At 56.3% G+C, this 11,827-nt stretch overlaps 1 protein-coding gene across 3 annotated transcripts in view; it reads left to right on the top strand.

Annotated features, from left to right (window-relative positions):
- The window catches only part of CDH23 (cadherin related 23), a 196,250-nt gene that overhangs the window by 177,249 nt on the left and 7,174 nt on the right, over window positions 1–11,827 (top strand). For all 3 annotated transcript variants that reach the window (XM_059850905.1, XM_059850903.1, XM_059850902.1), the window contains 17 exons: window positions 212–433; window positions 516–635; window positions 2,465–2,645; window positions 3,491–3,624; window positions 3,831–4,040; window positions 4,763–4,870; window positions 5,245–5,347; window positions 6,182–6,307; window positions 6,392–6,595; window positions 6,813–7,271; window positions 8,083–8,199; window positions 8,763–8,987; window positions 9,071–9,240; window positions 9,520–9,657; window positions 9,813–9,932; window positions 10,352–10,529; window positions 11,158–11,369. In XM_059850905.1, coding sequence (XP_059706888.1) covers window positions 212–433; window positions 516–635; window positions 2,465–2,645; window positions 3,491–3,624; window positions 3,831–4,040; window positions 4,763–4,870; window positions 5,245–5,347; window positions 6,182–6,307; window positions 6,392–6,595; window positions 6,813–7,271; window positions 8,083–8,199; window positions 8,763–8,987; window positions 9,071–9,240; window positions 9,520–9,657; window positions 9,813–9,932; window positions 10,352–10,529; window positions 11,158–11,369 — 3,027 coding nt within the window. The remainder of the gene's footprint in view (window positions 1–211; window positions 434–515; window positions 636–2,464; window positions 2,646–3,490; window positions 3,625–3,830; window positions 4,041–4,762; window positions 4,871–5,244; window positions 5,348–6,181; window positions 6,308–6,391; window positions 6,596–6,812; window positions 7,272–8,082; window positions 8,200–8,762; window positions 8,988–9,070; window positions 9,241–9,519; window positions 9,658–9,812; window positions 9,933–10,351; window positions 10,530–11,157; window positions 11,370–11,827) is intronic.

Raw genomic sequence — 11,827 nt, 5'->3', positions numbered from 1 at the left:
GGGTGTGATTTAATCTCTGATTAAACCTCTGATGTATCTCTGTACCCAGCTGTCACCTACAAATGCCTCTGAAGCCACGGCTCATTTCATTTGGAGCCCTGCACGCTGCTTGTGTCTCTTGGCAGTGTTGAGCCATTGCTGACCTTGACAGATCCAGCCTTGCCCAGCAAATGCCCCCACAGTGCTTAAGGTGCTGTCCCGTGTCCCACAGGCCACCACCACGGTGTATGTCACCGTCCTGGATGAGAACGACAACGCTCCCGCCTTCCGGCAGCAGCTCTACGAGGTGACCCTCGACGAGGGTCCCTCCACGCTCAACGCCACCCTGGTCACCGTGCAGGCCCTGGACCAGGACGAGGGACCCAATGGCACGGTGGCCTACGCCATCACCGAAGGCAACATCTTGGGTACCTTCCACATCGACAACACCACGGTCAGTACGGCCGCCGGCCCCGCCAGGGACGTGTCCCTGTCCCTCTCCCTTCACTCCCAGCTGCTCTCCCCTGTCCTTGCAGGGGGAGATCCGCACGGTGAAGGAGCTGGACTACGAGATCAGCCACGGGCGCTACACCTTGGTCGTCACCGCCACCGACCAGTGCCCCGTCGTCTCGCGCCGGCTGACGTCGACCGCCACGGTGAGGAGCTGGCGGGGGGGTTGCGACACCGTGGCCTCTCTGGGGTCAAGGAGTTCCCACTTGGTGAGCAGTTTCACATCTCCTTCCCAGTGGTCACCAGTTGATTTTGCCAGCTGTGGCCGGTTTGCCCAGTTGCTGTCGCCTTGCTCCCTCCAGGGTGTTTCAAAGCAGGGTCACGCACAAGAGGTGCTTCTGGGTTAATGAGCGCAGTTATTTGGTCCTGCACAGACATAGAGAAACTTCTGGAGCTCCTCTGAAGTTGCATGATGTTTTCTTGAGATGTTCTCTTGGTCCTTCCTGCTTGAACGAATGGCAGGGAGTGAAGAGTTGCTATAGCAATAATTTCAGCCTCATCTTTATCTTTTCTTGCTATTTATGTGCTTTGAAAATTCCCTTTTCCCTTGCAAGGAGGTTATTTAAAGCCTCTAGTCATTTTTATGTTGCTTTCTCTGTAGCTCTTTCTGTTTTCCCTGGGCCATGGTGACCTGAACTTAGTGCACTGCTCAAAGACTGGGGAGGGCAGGCGAGCAGCTCCAAAGCAAATATTTTGCAGAATTAGAGTACACTGATTCTTTTTGTGACCCAAACCAAAATTTGACAAATTGTGCAGCACGCCCAGATTGATTTGGTGAACTGCAGGTGGTAGGGATGTGTTAAACCTCCTGCCTTGATTGCCATGGACCATTGTACCTCGCCCTGACATTGAGCCACAGGTTTTGTAATCTCCTAAAAGGAGATAAGTGTATGAAGGGGGAAAAAAAAGAAAAACTAAAGGGGAGGTACCAGTGTGGGAAATTTCTATGGATGAAATCTGTGCACACAAGCCTGGCAGTGGGACTCCATGCTTGGACAAAGGGAAAGCCTTCAGATTTGGGCATCTGATAGCGCTGGGGATGACTTCCTGGCCCAGGACAGAGCCAGGGTTTAACTGCAGGGAGCGAAGGCACAGCTGCCATTTACTGCAGGCGAGGGCAGATCTTCCCCTGCACTTGGCTCAAGCAGAGACATGAACTTGGAAACCCCTCCAGCAACAAGCACCGAAGCCAGGAAGGATGGAAACACCCTCCCTCCACTGTTCAAGGAGTTTCTGCCAGCAGTGTATGAAAACACAGCTTTTAGGAGGAGGTTTAGGGATTATTTCAGATCCCCAGTGATGGGAAGTCCATCACCCTGATAAGGCATGCCAGTATTTGTTTTCTCCACTGCTAGGAAACGGAGCAGAAACTTGGATGTACTCTCTGTAAAGATTAGATTTAATCAGCAGCAAATGCCCATCTGGTGGGTTTCGCTGTTCTTCAACCCAGGAGGTCAGAAAACTCCTCATTCCCATTGTCTTTCTCATAACCACCTGTACCACCTGTGGTGGTGGTGGCTTTGTTGGGACAAGGATGCAACCTGTCAATTTTTTAAAGTTTGCTCAGCATTAGGAATTTAGCATTTGTTGGAGGATAAGGAGTAAGCCAGTGTGCAACTGGCTGCAGAGATCATGTCTCCAAACTCATCTCTGTGGTTTTGTCTGTCCTGCTTGGACTTGGATGTGGAGGACATTGGGCTTTTGGGTTGAGTTCCCCACCGTGGTGTGTGGCCCAGAGGTTTGGCAGTGTGCAGCTGGAGTCCTGTAGTGAGTGTGTAGGACAGGCACGATCAGGAATAACCGAGTTCGAATCTCCGAGCAGTGAGCTGGATGTCTGGTGAACCCAGAAAAGCCAGAAATACAGGAGCTGTTCTGCCATCCACAGCTCCCCATGCTCATGGCCAGCGGGGTGGTCTTCCCTTCCCCTTCCACCCCTCTCCTCTCACAACCCTCACGCCTCTCACCGTGGCCGCAGGTGCTGGTGAACCTCAATGACATCAACGACAACTGTCCCACCTTCCCACGGCCCTACGAGGGTCCCTTCGATGTCACCGAGGGGCAGCCCGGCCCTCGTGTCTGGACTTTCCTGGCCCACGACGGGGACTCGGGGCCCAGTGGACAAGTGGAATACAGCATCATCGCCGGGGACCCCCTGGGTGAGTGGGGACATGGGGTGTACCCTCTCCCACTGGCTGCCCCATGGAAGAGCCTGGCTCGCAGGAGCGCGGGGAGGAAGCGCTTCAGAAAAGCCATCCTCCAGCTCAGCCTGTCAACACCAGGAAATCCTGTTTTGAGCAACAGGAAACTTAACCTGTTCGTGCCTGGATGGGGGGTGGCTGAGGCTGGTGGAGGGAAGGGGGAAAACTGCTAAACAATAAAGGCAAAAAGAAGTCGAAAAGGCAAAAAAACAAAGCGCAGAAAGAGAAACTGAGCCTTGTCCCTGAGTCCCTGTGGGGTTTTGCAGGGTTTTGGGGGACTGAGTTGCTCTCCAGCACTCACAGCTCTACCAGCACCATGGTGCAGATGGCAGAGGAGCTGGGGGCATTCCTAACCATGGAGTCATCTGGATGTCCCTTGGGGAAGGAAGCGGTGACTGCAGCCCAGGGGATCTGGAAGGCAGAGCCCAGTCCCATCTCCCAGCTGACCCCACTGCAAAGCTTTTCCAGAACAAGTAGGAAGAGGCCCTTTGGCTTGTGGGGGTCTGTGCTGTGTAGCCCACCCTGCTCTGGCCATCCCAGGGCACAGAGGGGCTGTTGGCATCTTCAGAAAGGCCCAGAAAACAGGGACAGGCACCTCTCATTTGGCCATTCACTGCATCCCCTTCTCCTGCTGCTACCTGGGAGTGCACCCAGCACAGTCCCCAGCTGTCAATCCTCCTGTGTCTGCAGTAACGAGGCATGGGTCTGTCCCCAAACCTGCCACAGTGCCCCAGCTCCCAGACAAGCCCCTCCCTTGAGGAGCCAAAGCACGGTGAGAGCCAGGGCCCCGCTCTCTCCTGCAGGGGAGTTTGTCATCTCCCCGGTGGAAGGAGAGCTGCGGGTGCGGAAGGACGCCGAGCTGGACCGCGAGAACATTCCCTTCTACAACCTCACCATCGCCGCCCGGGACCGGGGCGTGCCTCCCCTCAGCTCCACTGTGAGTCCCCCAGGCTGGCACGGGGGGCTGTAAGCTGTCCCTGGTGCTTAGTTCCTTCCTTTTTGGTCTCTGGCTTCATTCTCCTCCCCTCCACCTCCTTCTCCTTGTCCCTAGGCCTTCCCACCTCTTTGCCAGGGGAGTGCAAGAAAGGGATGGGAGGCCTGGAAACACGTGCCACATGTCTGCCCTGCTTCTCTCCCTGGCAGATCCTGGTGGGTGTCCGTGTGCTGGACATCAACGACAACGACCCCGTGCTCCTGAACCTGCCCATGAACCTCACCCTGAGCGAGAGCGCCGCCGTCTCCAGCTTCGTCACTCGCATCCTCGCCCGCGACGCAGACCAGGGCCCCAACGCCCTGCTGACCTTCGATATAACAGCAGGGAACACCGAGAATGCCTTCTACATCAACAGCACCGTACGGCCCGGGAGCGGGGTGGGATGCTGGGATAAGGAGAGTGGGATGCTGGGATAATGGGGGTGGGAACCCAGCTGTGCCGTCTGGCATCCTTGTCCTGCCAGGAAATGCCCTAGGGGAAGCATTCCTCGCATCCCACGTGGTGCTTTTCTCCCTTGTTTTCCCCGGTAGAGTGGCATTGTGGTTTTCTCCCTTTTTTTCCCAGTAGAGTGGCATTGTGGTGTTTTCTCCCTTGTTTTCCCTGGTAGAGTGGCATTGTGGTGTTTTCTCCCTTGTTTTCCCTGGTAGAGTGGCATTGTGGTGTTTTCTCCCTTGTTTTCCCTGGTAGAGTGGCATTGTGGTTTTCTCCCTTTTTTTCCCCAGTAGAGTGGCATTGTGGTGTTTTCTCCCTTGTTTTCCCTGGCAGAGTGGCATTGTGCTGTTTTCTCCCTTGTTTTTCCCCTTAGAGTGGCATTGTGGTGTTTTCTCCCTTGTTTTTCCCCGTAGAGTGGCATTGTGGTGTTTTCTCCCTTTTTTTCCCCAGTAGACTGGCTTTGTGGTGTTTTCTCCCCTGTTTTCCCCAGCAAAATGGCACTACAATGTTTTCTCCCTTTTTTTCCCCGTAGACTGGCATTGTGGTTTTCTCCCTTGTTTTCCCCGGCAGGGTGGCATTGTGGTGTTTTCTCCCTTGTTTTCCCTGGCTGAGTGGCATTGTGGTTGTTTTCTCCCTTTTTTTCCTGTAGAGTGGCGTTGTGTATGTGAACCGCCCTCTGGACAGGGAGCGGGTGGCCGAGTACAGGCTGACGGTGACGGTGAAGGACAACCCCGAGAACATCCGCAATGCCAGGCGGGTAATTACGGACAATGCCGGGGCCTCCAGCGGGGCAGATGGGAGGGTGGGCAGGAAAAATGTCCAAAGAGAAGCGGTGCCTTTACCCACGGTGTTTCTGATAGCAGCCACATCCCCAGCAAGCACCTGGGGATCACAGGGAGGGGGATACAGCCCCATTCCCAGCAGGGAACAGGAGCAGTAGGATCTAGGGCAAGTCTGAAGTCATTTGTTGACTCCATGCAACAGCAGTAGATGGAAAGGGGGACAATGTTGGGCTGGAGAGTTGGACAGCCACAATGATAGTGGAGCATCCTTTGACTGCCCTAGAGGGGGAAGGTGAGCTCAAGGAAAGGACAATATGGTCATCGCCCTCTTGTCCCAATTTTCCTTTAGGATTTTGACCTGCTGGTCATTTCCATAGCAGATGAGAATGACAACCGCCCCCTCTTCACCCAGAGCTCCTACCAGGCGGAGGTGATGGAGAACTCGCCCCCTGGTAGGTCTCTCTTCATTCCTTTTTATGGATCCTGGAGATTCCCTTCAGGGCTGGATGAGGGGAGGTGTCTCCTTGCCATGGTGGAGGAGACAGGACATTGGGCAGGGCAGGGCTGCGGCTCACTGGGACAGGGATGCTGAGTTTGACAAGGTTGATGAGCCTTGAGGAGACCATAGCTTTGGTCCATGCTGCTTGTGGAAACCCTTCCTGGCACAGGTCAAAAATGGGCACCATTTGGGATTTGCTCAGCTGCAGCAGGTGCCCCTGGGCTGAGCAGAGCCATGGGGGCAGCCTTGAGGGCACCCATTGCCCAGCGCCCAGAAGAGGATGGGCTGCCATCTCTCCATCACCTGGAACTGCCTTGCTCCAGGGGTTAGAGATTTTTTAAAGAGTCCAGCCTGTCCAGATAGACATTTCCCAGACAGAGAGATAGAAACACTATTCTTATTAATTTGTTTTGCCTTCCTGCCATTTAAATTGCTCCCTGCTCCAAGACCTCAGGTATCCTGTCCTGCCGTTGAGCAACATCTCAAGCAAAGGGTTTGGGTGCCTCCAGGTGACACCCTCGGTGGCAGGGTGCTGCTGCCACCCTCTGATGGATGTGTCTGTCTGTTTGCTTTTAGCTGGATGTCCCACCACCTCTCCTGGGCCTCCCGAGTCGGTCTGCAAGGCTGCAGCAGCCACCCCCCAGTGCCTCACACCCCATGAGGCCTGCCTCTGTCACCTCCTCCATCCATTCATTGCTGTCCCTCATGTGTCACCGGGGTGGGAGGGGGACAGGGGGGCCCTGTGGGGGACTGCCACCCTCCCTAATGCTTTTGTTGTCTCGTCCAGGGACTCCAGTCACAATGCTCAATGGCCCCATCCTAGCTCTGGATGCTGACCAGGGCAGCAATGCCGTGGTGACCTACGAGCTCCTGAAGGCATCCCTGGACCTTTTTGTTATCAACAACAAGACAGGTGGGGCGGCTCAGCTGGTCTGTCCCCAACCCAGGGCCACCAGGCCCCCATGTGGTCTGCCACCAGGCTTTTCCCCTTCTCCAGGTGTGGTTTCGGTGAAGCCCGGTGGTGTGATAGACCGAGAGGCTTTGCTGGACCCTCACCTGGAATTCACGCTGGTGGCTCGTGATGTGGGGGGGCTGAACAGCACGGCCAGCCTGGCAGTGACCATCCTGGATGACAATGACAACCGCCCTGTCTTCCAGCCAGCATCCATCACGGCGCGGCTGCTGGAGAACAGTCCTCCAGGTCAGGACTGGATGTAAGGGTGGGAAATGGGGTGACCTGGGTGTCCCCTTGGGACTGTGAAAATCCATCTCCCAGTGACGCTGTTGGTCAGGATGGGGTCAAAGGGAAAATCTGGGAATTGAGGCTGCCCATATTGATGATATTTGCCTTGGGACCAAGGGCTTGTTGCTGCTGCTCTCCAACCCTCTCTTGAGAGGGCTGTGTCCCACCTTTCCAGGCTTCTCCGTCCTCCAGGTGACAGCCACGGACGCTGACAGTGGCCTCAACCAACAGCTGGACTACCGTATTGAGGGTGGTGGCCAGGACAGGTTCCTGATTGATGCCACCACGGGGGTGATCCGCGTGGCCAACATCACCATCGACCGGGAGGAGCGCGACGCCTACCGGCTGACGGTGGTGGCCGTGGACCAGGGCACGCCGGCGCTGTCGGGCACCGCCACCGTCAGCATCGTCATCGACGACATCAACGACTGCCGGCCCGAGTTCATCAACCCCATCCAGACCGTCAGCATCCCCGAGTCAGCTCCCCCTGGCACCGTGGTGGCCGAGGTGACCGCCATCGACAGGGACCTGCACCCCCGCCTGGAGTACTACCTGCTGGGGATCGTGGCCCGCGATGACACGGACGCGCTGGTGCCCGACCAGCAGGGAGCATTCACGGTGGATTTTAGGACAGGTAGGAGAGCAGGAAGGGCAGAGTGGGCAGTGTGGACTCCTCTCCTTGTTTCTGCTTCTACTTCTTCTTCTCTGCCTGGAGGTAGGTGTCCTAGGTACAGAGTGGTGGTGCTCCTCTCCTGTCTCCCCTCCAGATGCACTGTCTCACCCTGCCCTGTCTTCTCTTTCCTGTCTAACTGACTTAACTTTGCTTTCTTTCCTGGCTCTCAGCCTGCCAGGTTTGTATCTGTGTCCGTGCTCATTCCTGTCTCCGTGCCACCCGTGGCCTCCCTCCATCTCATCCATCTCCACTGGCAGAGATGGCCTCCATTGCGGGCCAGGGGCTGCTCAGCCTTGGCAGACTGCACCCAAGCACCCTCCCTGGGGGAGCAAGGGGGCACTCCAGGGCAGGTGGTGGGCTCCTTTGGAGAAGCAGGGACAGAGCTCCTCACATCTCTTTTGGAGGCACAAAGCTGATCCAGGACAGAAAGATGCCCTTGTTGGAAAAGATACAGGACAAGGTTGTTAAAGATACTGAGCTCAGGTGGATGGGGTTGTACAGGGGAGCAGCAACAGATGCTCCCAAACCACTTTTGGATGCACAGCTGGAAGCACCTGAGGCCATGTGGAGCAGGCAGGTAGGAAGAACATGGAGAGCAGGAGGAGAGAGCAGTTGTCTCTTCCTGTAGCTCTTAAGTGTTTTCCTCACTCACCCTTTGGAGAGGCAGGAGAACAAGTGCGGTGCAGGATGCAGCAGTGGGCTGGTACTCACCTCCCTGCCCAGGCAGGGGCACAGGCACAGCCTGTGACATCCATCTTTTTGGGATTCACAGGAGCTGTGAAGATCAAAACTCCCCTCAACCGTGAACTAGTGGCCACCTACGAGGTCACCATCTCTGTCCATGACAACGCCAGCGAAGTCATCGACCGCTCGGTCAGCGTGCCCAACGGTAAGGGTGGGCTCTGCCCAGGCAGTGTGGGGACAGGGACTGGCACAGCCCTTCCAGGCACCAGTGCAGCTTCTGGGTAATCAGCAGCCCTCCCACCTTCCTCTCCATCCTGACCAGCAGCATTTCCAGTGGGACCAGTCCTGGACAAGCTCCCATCAGGTTCAAGTTCTCCCCTGATGACTCCTTTAGAGAATGTCTGAGACATTCCAGTGCTCCAGCGGGTGTGGAAAGGACTGTGTGCCCATAACCTTACCATGGGAGACAGTCCTCTCTTCTTTACCATTCCTATCATATCTTGCCACCCCACTTTGTGTAAATTCAAGCTCATGTGTGAGAAGATCAGGAGCAGGTGTCCCACTGCAGCATAGGATCACCCATAGCATGCTCAGGGCATAATGGATTTGGGGCATAGTAAAATTTTTCTTGATGAACCAGTGCCTGCTGGCTCTCCTGGACTTTCACATTTGTGCCTTTACAACCCTCCTTCCTCCTAACCTTCCTTCCCTTCTCTTTCTCACTTGTTCTTCTCGTCTCTCCCCCTGTGGTCTCCACCATGGCCACAGCCAAGCTGACAGTCAACGTCTTGGACGTCAATGACAACACACCCCGCTTCCGCCCATTTGGGGTCACCTACTTCACTGAGCGGATCCTGGAGGGAGCCACGCAGGGCACCACACTCATCTCCATCTCAGCAGTGGACCCAGACAAAGGTGCCAATGGGCAGATCACCTATGAGCTGCTGAACCTCTCTCCAGAAGGTTACGCCTGTCTGGAAGACCATTCGGCAGGTTGGTGGCCTGGGGAAGTGGGACTCTGGGGCAGGTCGGTGACCTGGGTCAGGTTTCTCATTTCAGGGTCTGCCATCCTCTAGGGAAGGTTGTGGCCAACAGGACAGTGGACTATGAGGAGGTGCAGTGGCTGAACTTCACCGTCCGCGCCTCCGACAACGGCTCTCCCCGCAGATCCGCTGAGATCCCGGTGTACCTCCAGATCGTGGACATCAATGACAACAACCCTGTTTTCAGCCAGCCGTCCTACCAGGTGAGCACCCCTGTCAAACTGTGTGTGGGGCTGGGCCCTGCCTACCCGGTGAGGACAGGCACAGAGCTGGGGACTCTCCAGGGGCACCTTCTCTTCCCTCTGCCTGTGTTTGAGTTCTTTGGAGAAGGTGGCCAACCCTGGCACGTGTTTTGTGCCAGCACCTTGTTGGGTGTCTGGCTGTGCCCAGTGCTGGGTGCCAGCTGTGCCAGCTGTGCCCTCGATCACTGCCTGCTGAGACAGCAGGGGCTGAGCCAGTCCTGCCTGCTGCCTCTGTTGCAGAAAGCTGTCTTTGAGGACGTGCCCTTGGGTACGGTCATCCTGAGCGTCACGGCCACCGATGCAGATTCCGGGCAGTTCGCTCTCATCCAGTACAGCCTGGGCGATGGAGAGGGCAAGTTTGGGATAAATCCCAACACGGTAAGGAGCCAGCCGAGGCTGGAACAGAGCAGGGGAAGGGAGGGGAGGCTGGAATGGTCCCAGCTTGTGCCTTGCTCCCACACCTCACCTTCTGCCCCTTCTTGAGTACCAGCTCTGCCAGACGAGGTCCACCTGAAGGTCTCTGTGTGCTGCAGGGTGACATCTACATCCTGTCAGCCCTGGACCGGGAAAAGAAGGATCACTACACACTGACGGCCGTGGCCAGGGACAACCCTGGGGATGTCTCCAGTAACCGTCGGGAGAACTCTGTGCAGGTAGGGCTCTCCTCCTCCCATCACCCCTTGGGTGCTGGTCACAAGCAAGAAGGTGTTAAAGCTCCACCTTTCCTCCCCAGTGGCTGGACTGGGGGGAATTAGGCAGAAGGAAGAGTGAGTGACGCCAGGAGCTGTGGGGTGGATGGTGCAGGGCACTTTGTGCTGTGGGGACAGCACGTCGGCAGGAGGGGCAGGGGAGGGTGACACTATTGTCTGCAAGTGCTGTGGCATGAATGGCTGCCCCAGCCACGGCAGCCCCCATTGTTGGAGGCAGGAATTCAGCTGGTGGAGTTAAACAAATAGCAGGAAGGGCACTTCTCTCCAGCAGCAGAGCTGCAGGTCACAGCAGGGGTACGGCCCCAGGGGCTGCCCAGCCTTCCCCAGCCTCACATCACCCAGCTGGCTGTGCTTTGCCAAAGGTGCTGATCACAGTGCTGGACATCAACGATGTCAGGCCCCAGTTCAGCAAGAGCCAGTTCAGCACCAGCGTCTACGAGAACGAGCCAGCAGGGACGTCAGTGATCACCATGAGTGCCACCGACCTGGACGAAGGGGACAACGGCGTGGTGACCTACAGCATCGAGGGTCCTGGAGCAGGTGGGTGCTGGGGCAGGGGGCTCTTCCCCAGGGAGGAGGGTTAGGAAGAGGAAGGAGTTAAAGACACCAAGCCTACCTCCCATCTCCTGTGTCTGGTTTGGACTCTGGGAGCGATACTGAAAGTGGGAGCTTTCTCCATTTCTCTGTAGTTTCCAGTTCCTCATGGTGTGGGATGTTAGGGCTTTGCCTGCCTTCATCCTGCAGCCCAGCCTTGGCTTATGCTCTTGTCTTCCCCACCCCAGCAGGATTTTCTGTGTACACCCAGTGTGCCTCGGAGCAGACTCGCTGCCTGCTTCAGGTGAAGGCTTTGAAGGGCAAAGAGGTGTGGGTGGATAGTGACAGGGCCTGAAATCCAGGATATCTGCACACTGAGAAATTACAGAAATCAGCCAAAAGCTCCACTGTGCCAGCCTGAGCAGGAGTGAAGCACAGACAGGGCTGACCAGGGAGTAGGTCCCAGAGACAAGGATGTGGCAATGGGCTGGTATGCTCTGAAAGCCCTGAGACCACCCACACCCCTGGCCTGCTGTGGGGGGTGCACTTCAGCTGGTTATACTCATTTCTAGCCATATTTTATCTGGTGCAAAGCAACCTGAGGCAGAGATGTGGGGCTTTTCTCTGTCCCCAGAGGCTTTCAAGATCAATAAAGACTCCGGGCTTGTCACATCCCGGCGGCGCCTGCAGTCCTACGAGAGGTTCAACCTGACTGTGGTGGCCACAGACAAGGGGCATCCCCCTCTCTGGGGGACCACCATGCTCCACATCGAGGTCATCGACATCAATGACAACCGCCCCGTCTTCGTGCGCCCGCCCAACGGCACCATCCTGCACATCAAGGAGGTAAATCCTTGGGAGGGAGCAGGGTCGTGGCATGTTGGGAGTGTGTTCAGGGGCACTCCTGCCTGTAACAGCAAAATCCAAACTCCATCTCCGTTGGGCATGCAACCAGACCTTGATTTAGCATGTGGCAAGAGGATTTGGGTCATGGGGGTGGAAGTTCCAAAACAGCCTCTCTCCATACGTGCGAGCAGGGTGGTGGGGCAGATTTGAGGAACAGAAACCCCAGCAGCACTCAGAATTAGTAAACAGTCGGTGCTTGCAGACCCTGTTTATAAACATGGGCTGGAAATGCTGACACTTGAGATGCTTCTCCTTTCTGGGAAGCCAGGCTTGACTCAGCCAGTCCCCAGTGCATGTCTCAGCCAGTCCCCAGCCACCCAGACACTGCCTCAGCCAGTCCAGAGGGGATCACGGCTCCATGTTGCCAGCCCTGTGTTCTGTTTTGGGTGGTGGGAGCT

This window comes from Haemorhous mexicanus, chromosome 7 (genome assembly GCF_027477595.1).
Source record: "Haemorhous mexicanus isolate bHaeMex1 chromosome 7, bHaeMex1.pri, whole genome shotgun sequence".
Taxonomy (NCBI): Eukaryota; Metazoa; Chordata; class Aves; order Passeriformes; family Fringillidae; genus Haemorhous; species Haemorhous mexicanus.
Note: the sequence above shows the minus strand (reverse complement) of the source record. Positions and strands in the feature narration are given on the sequence as shown.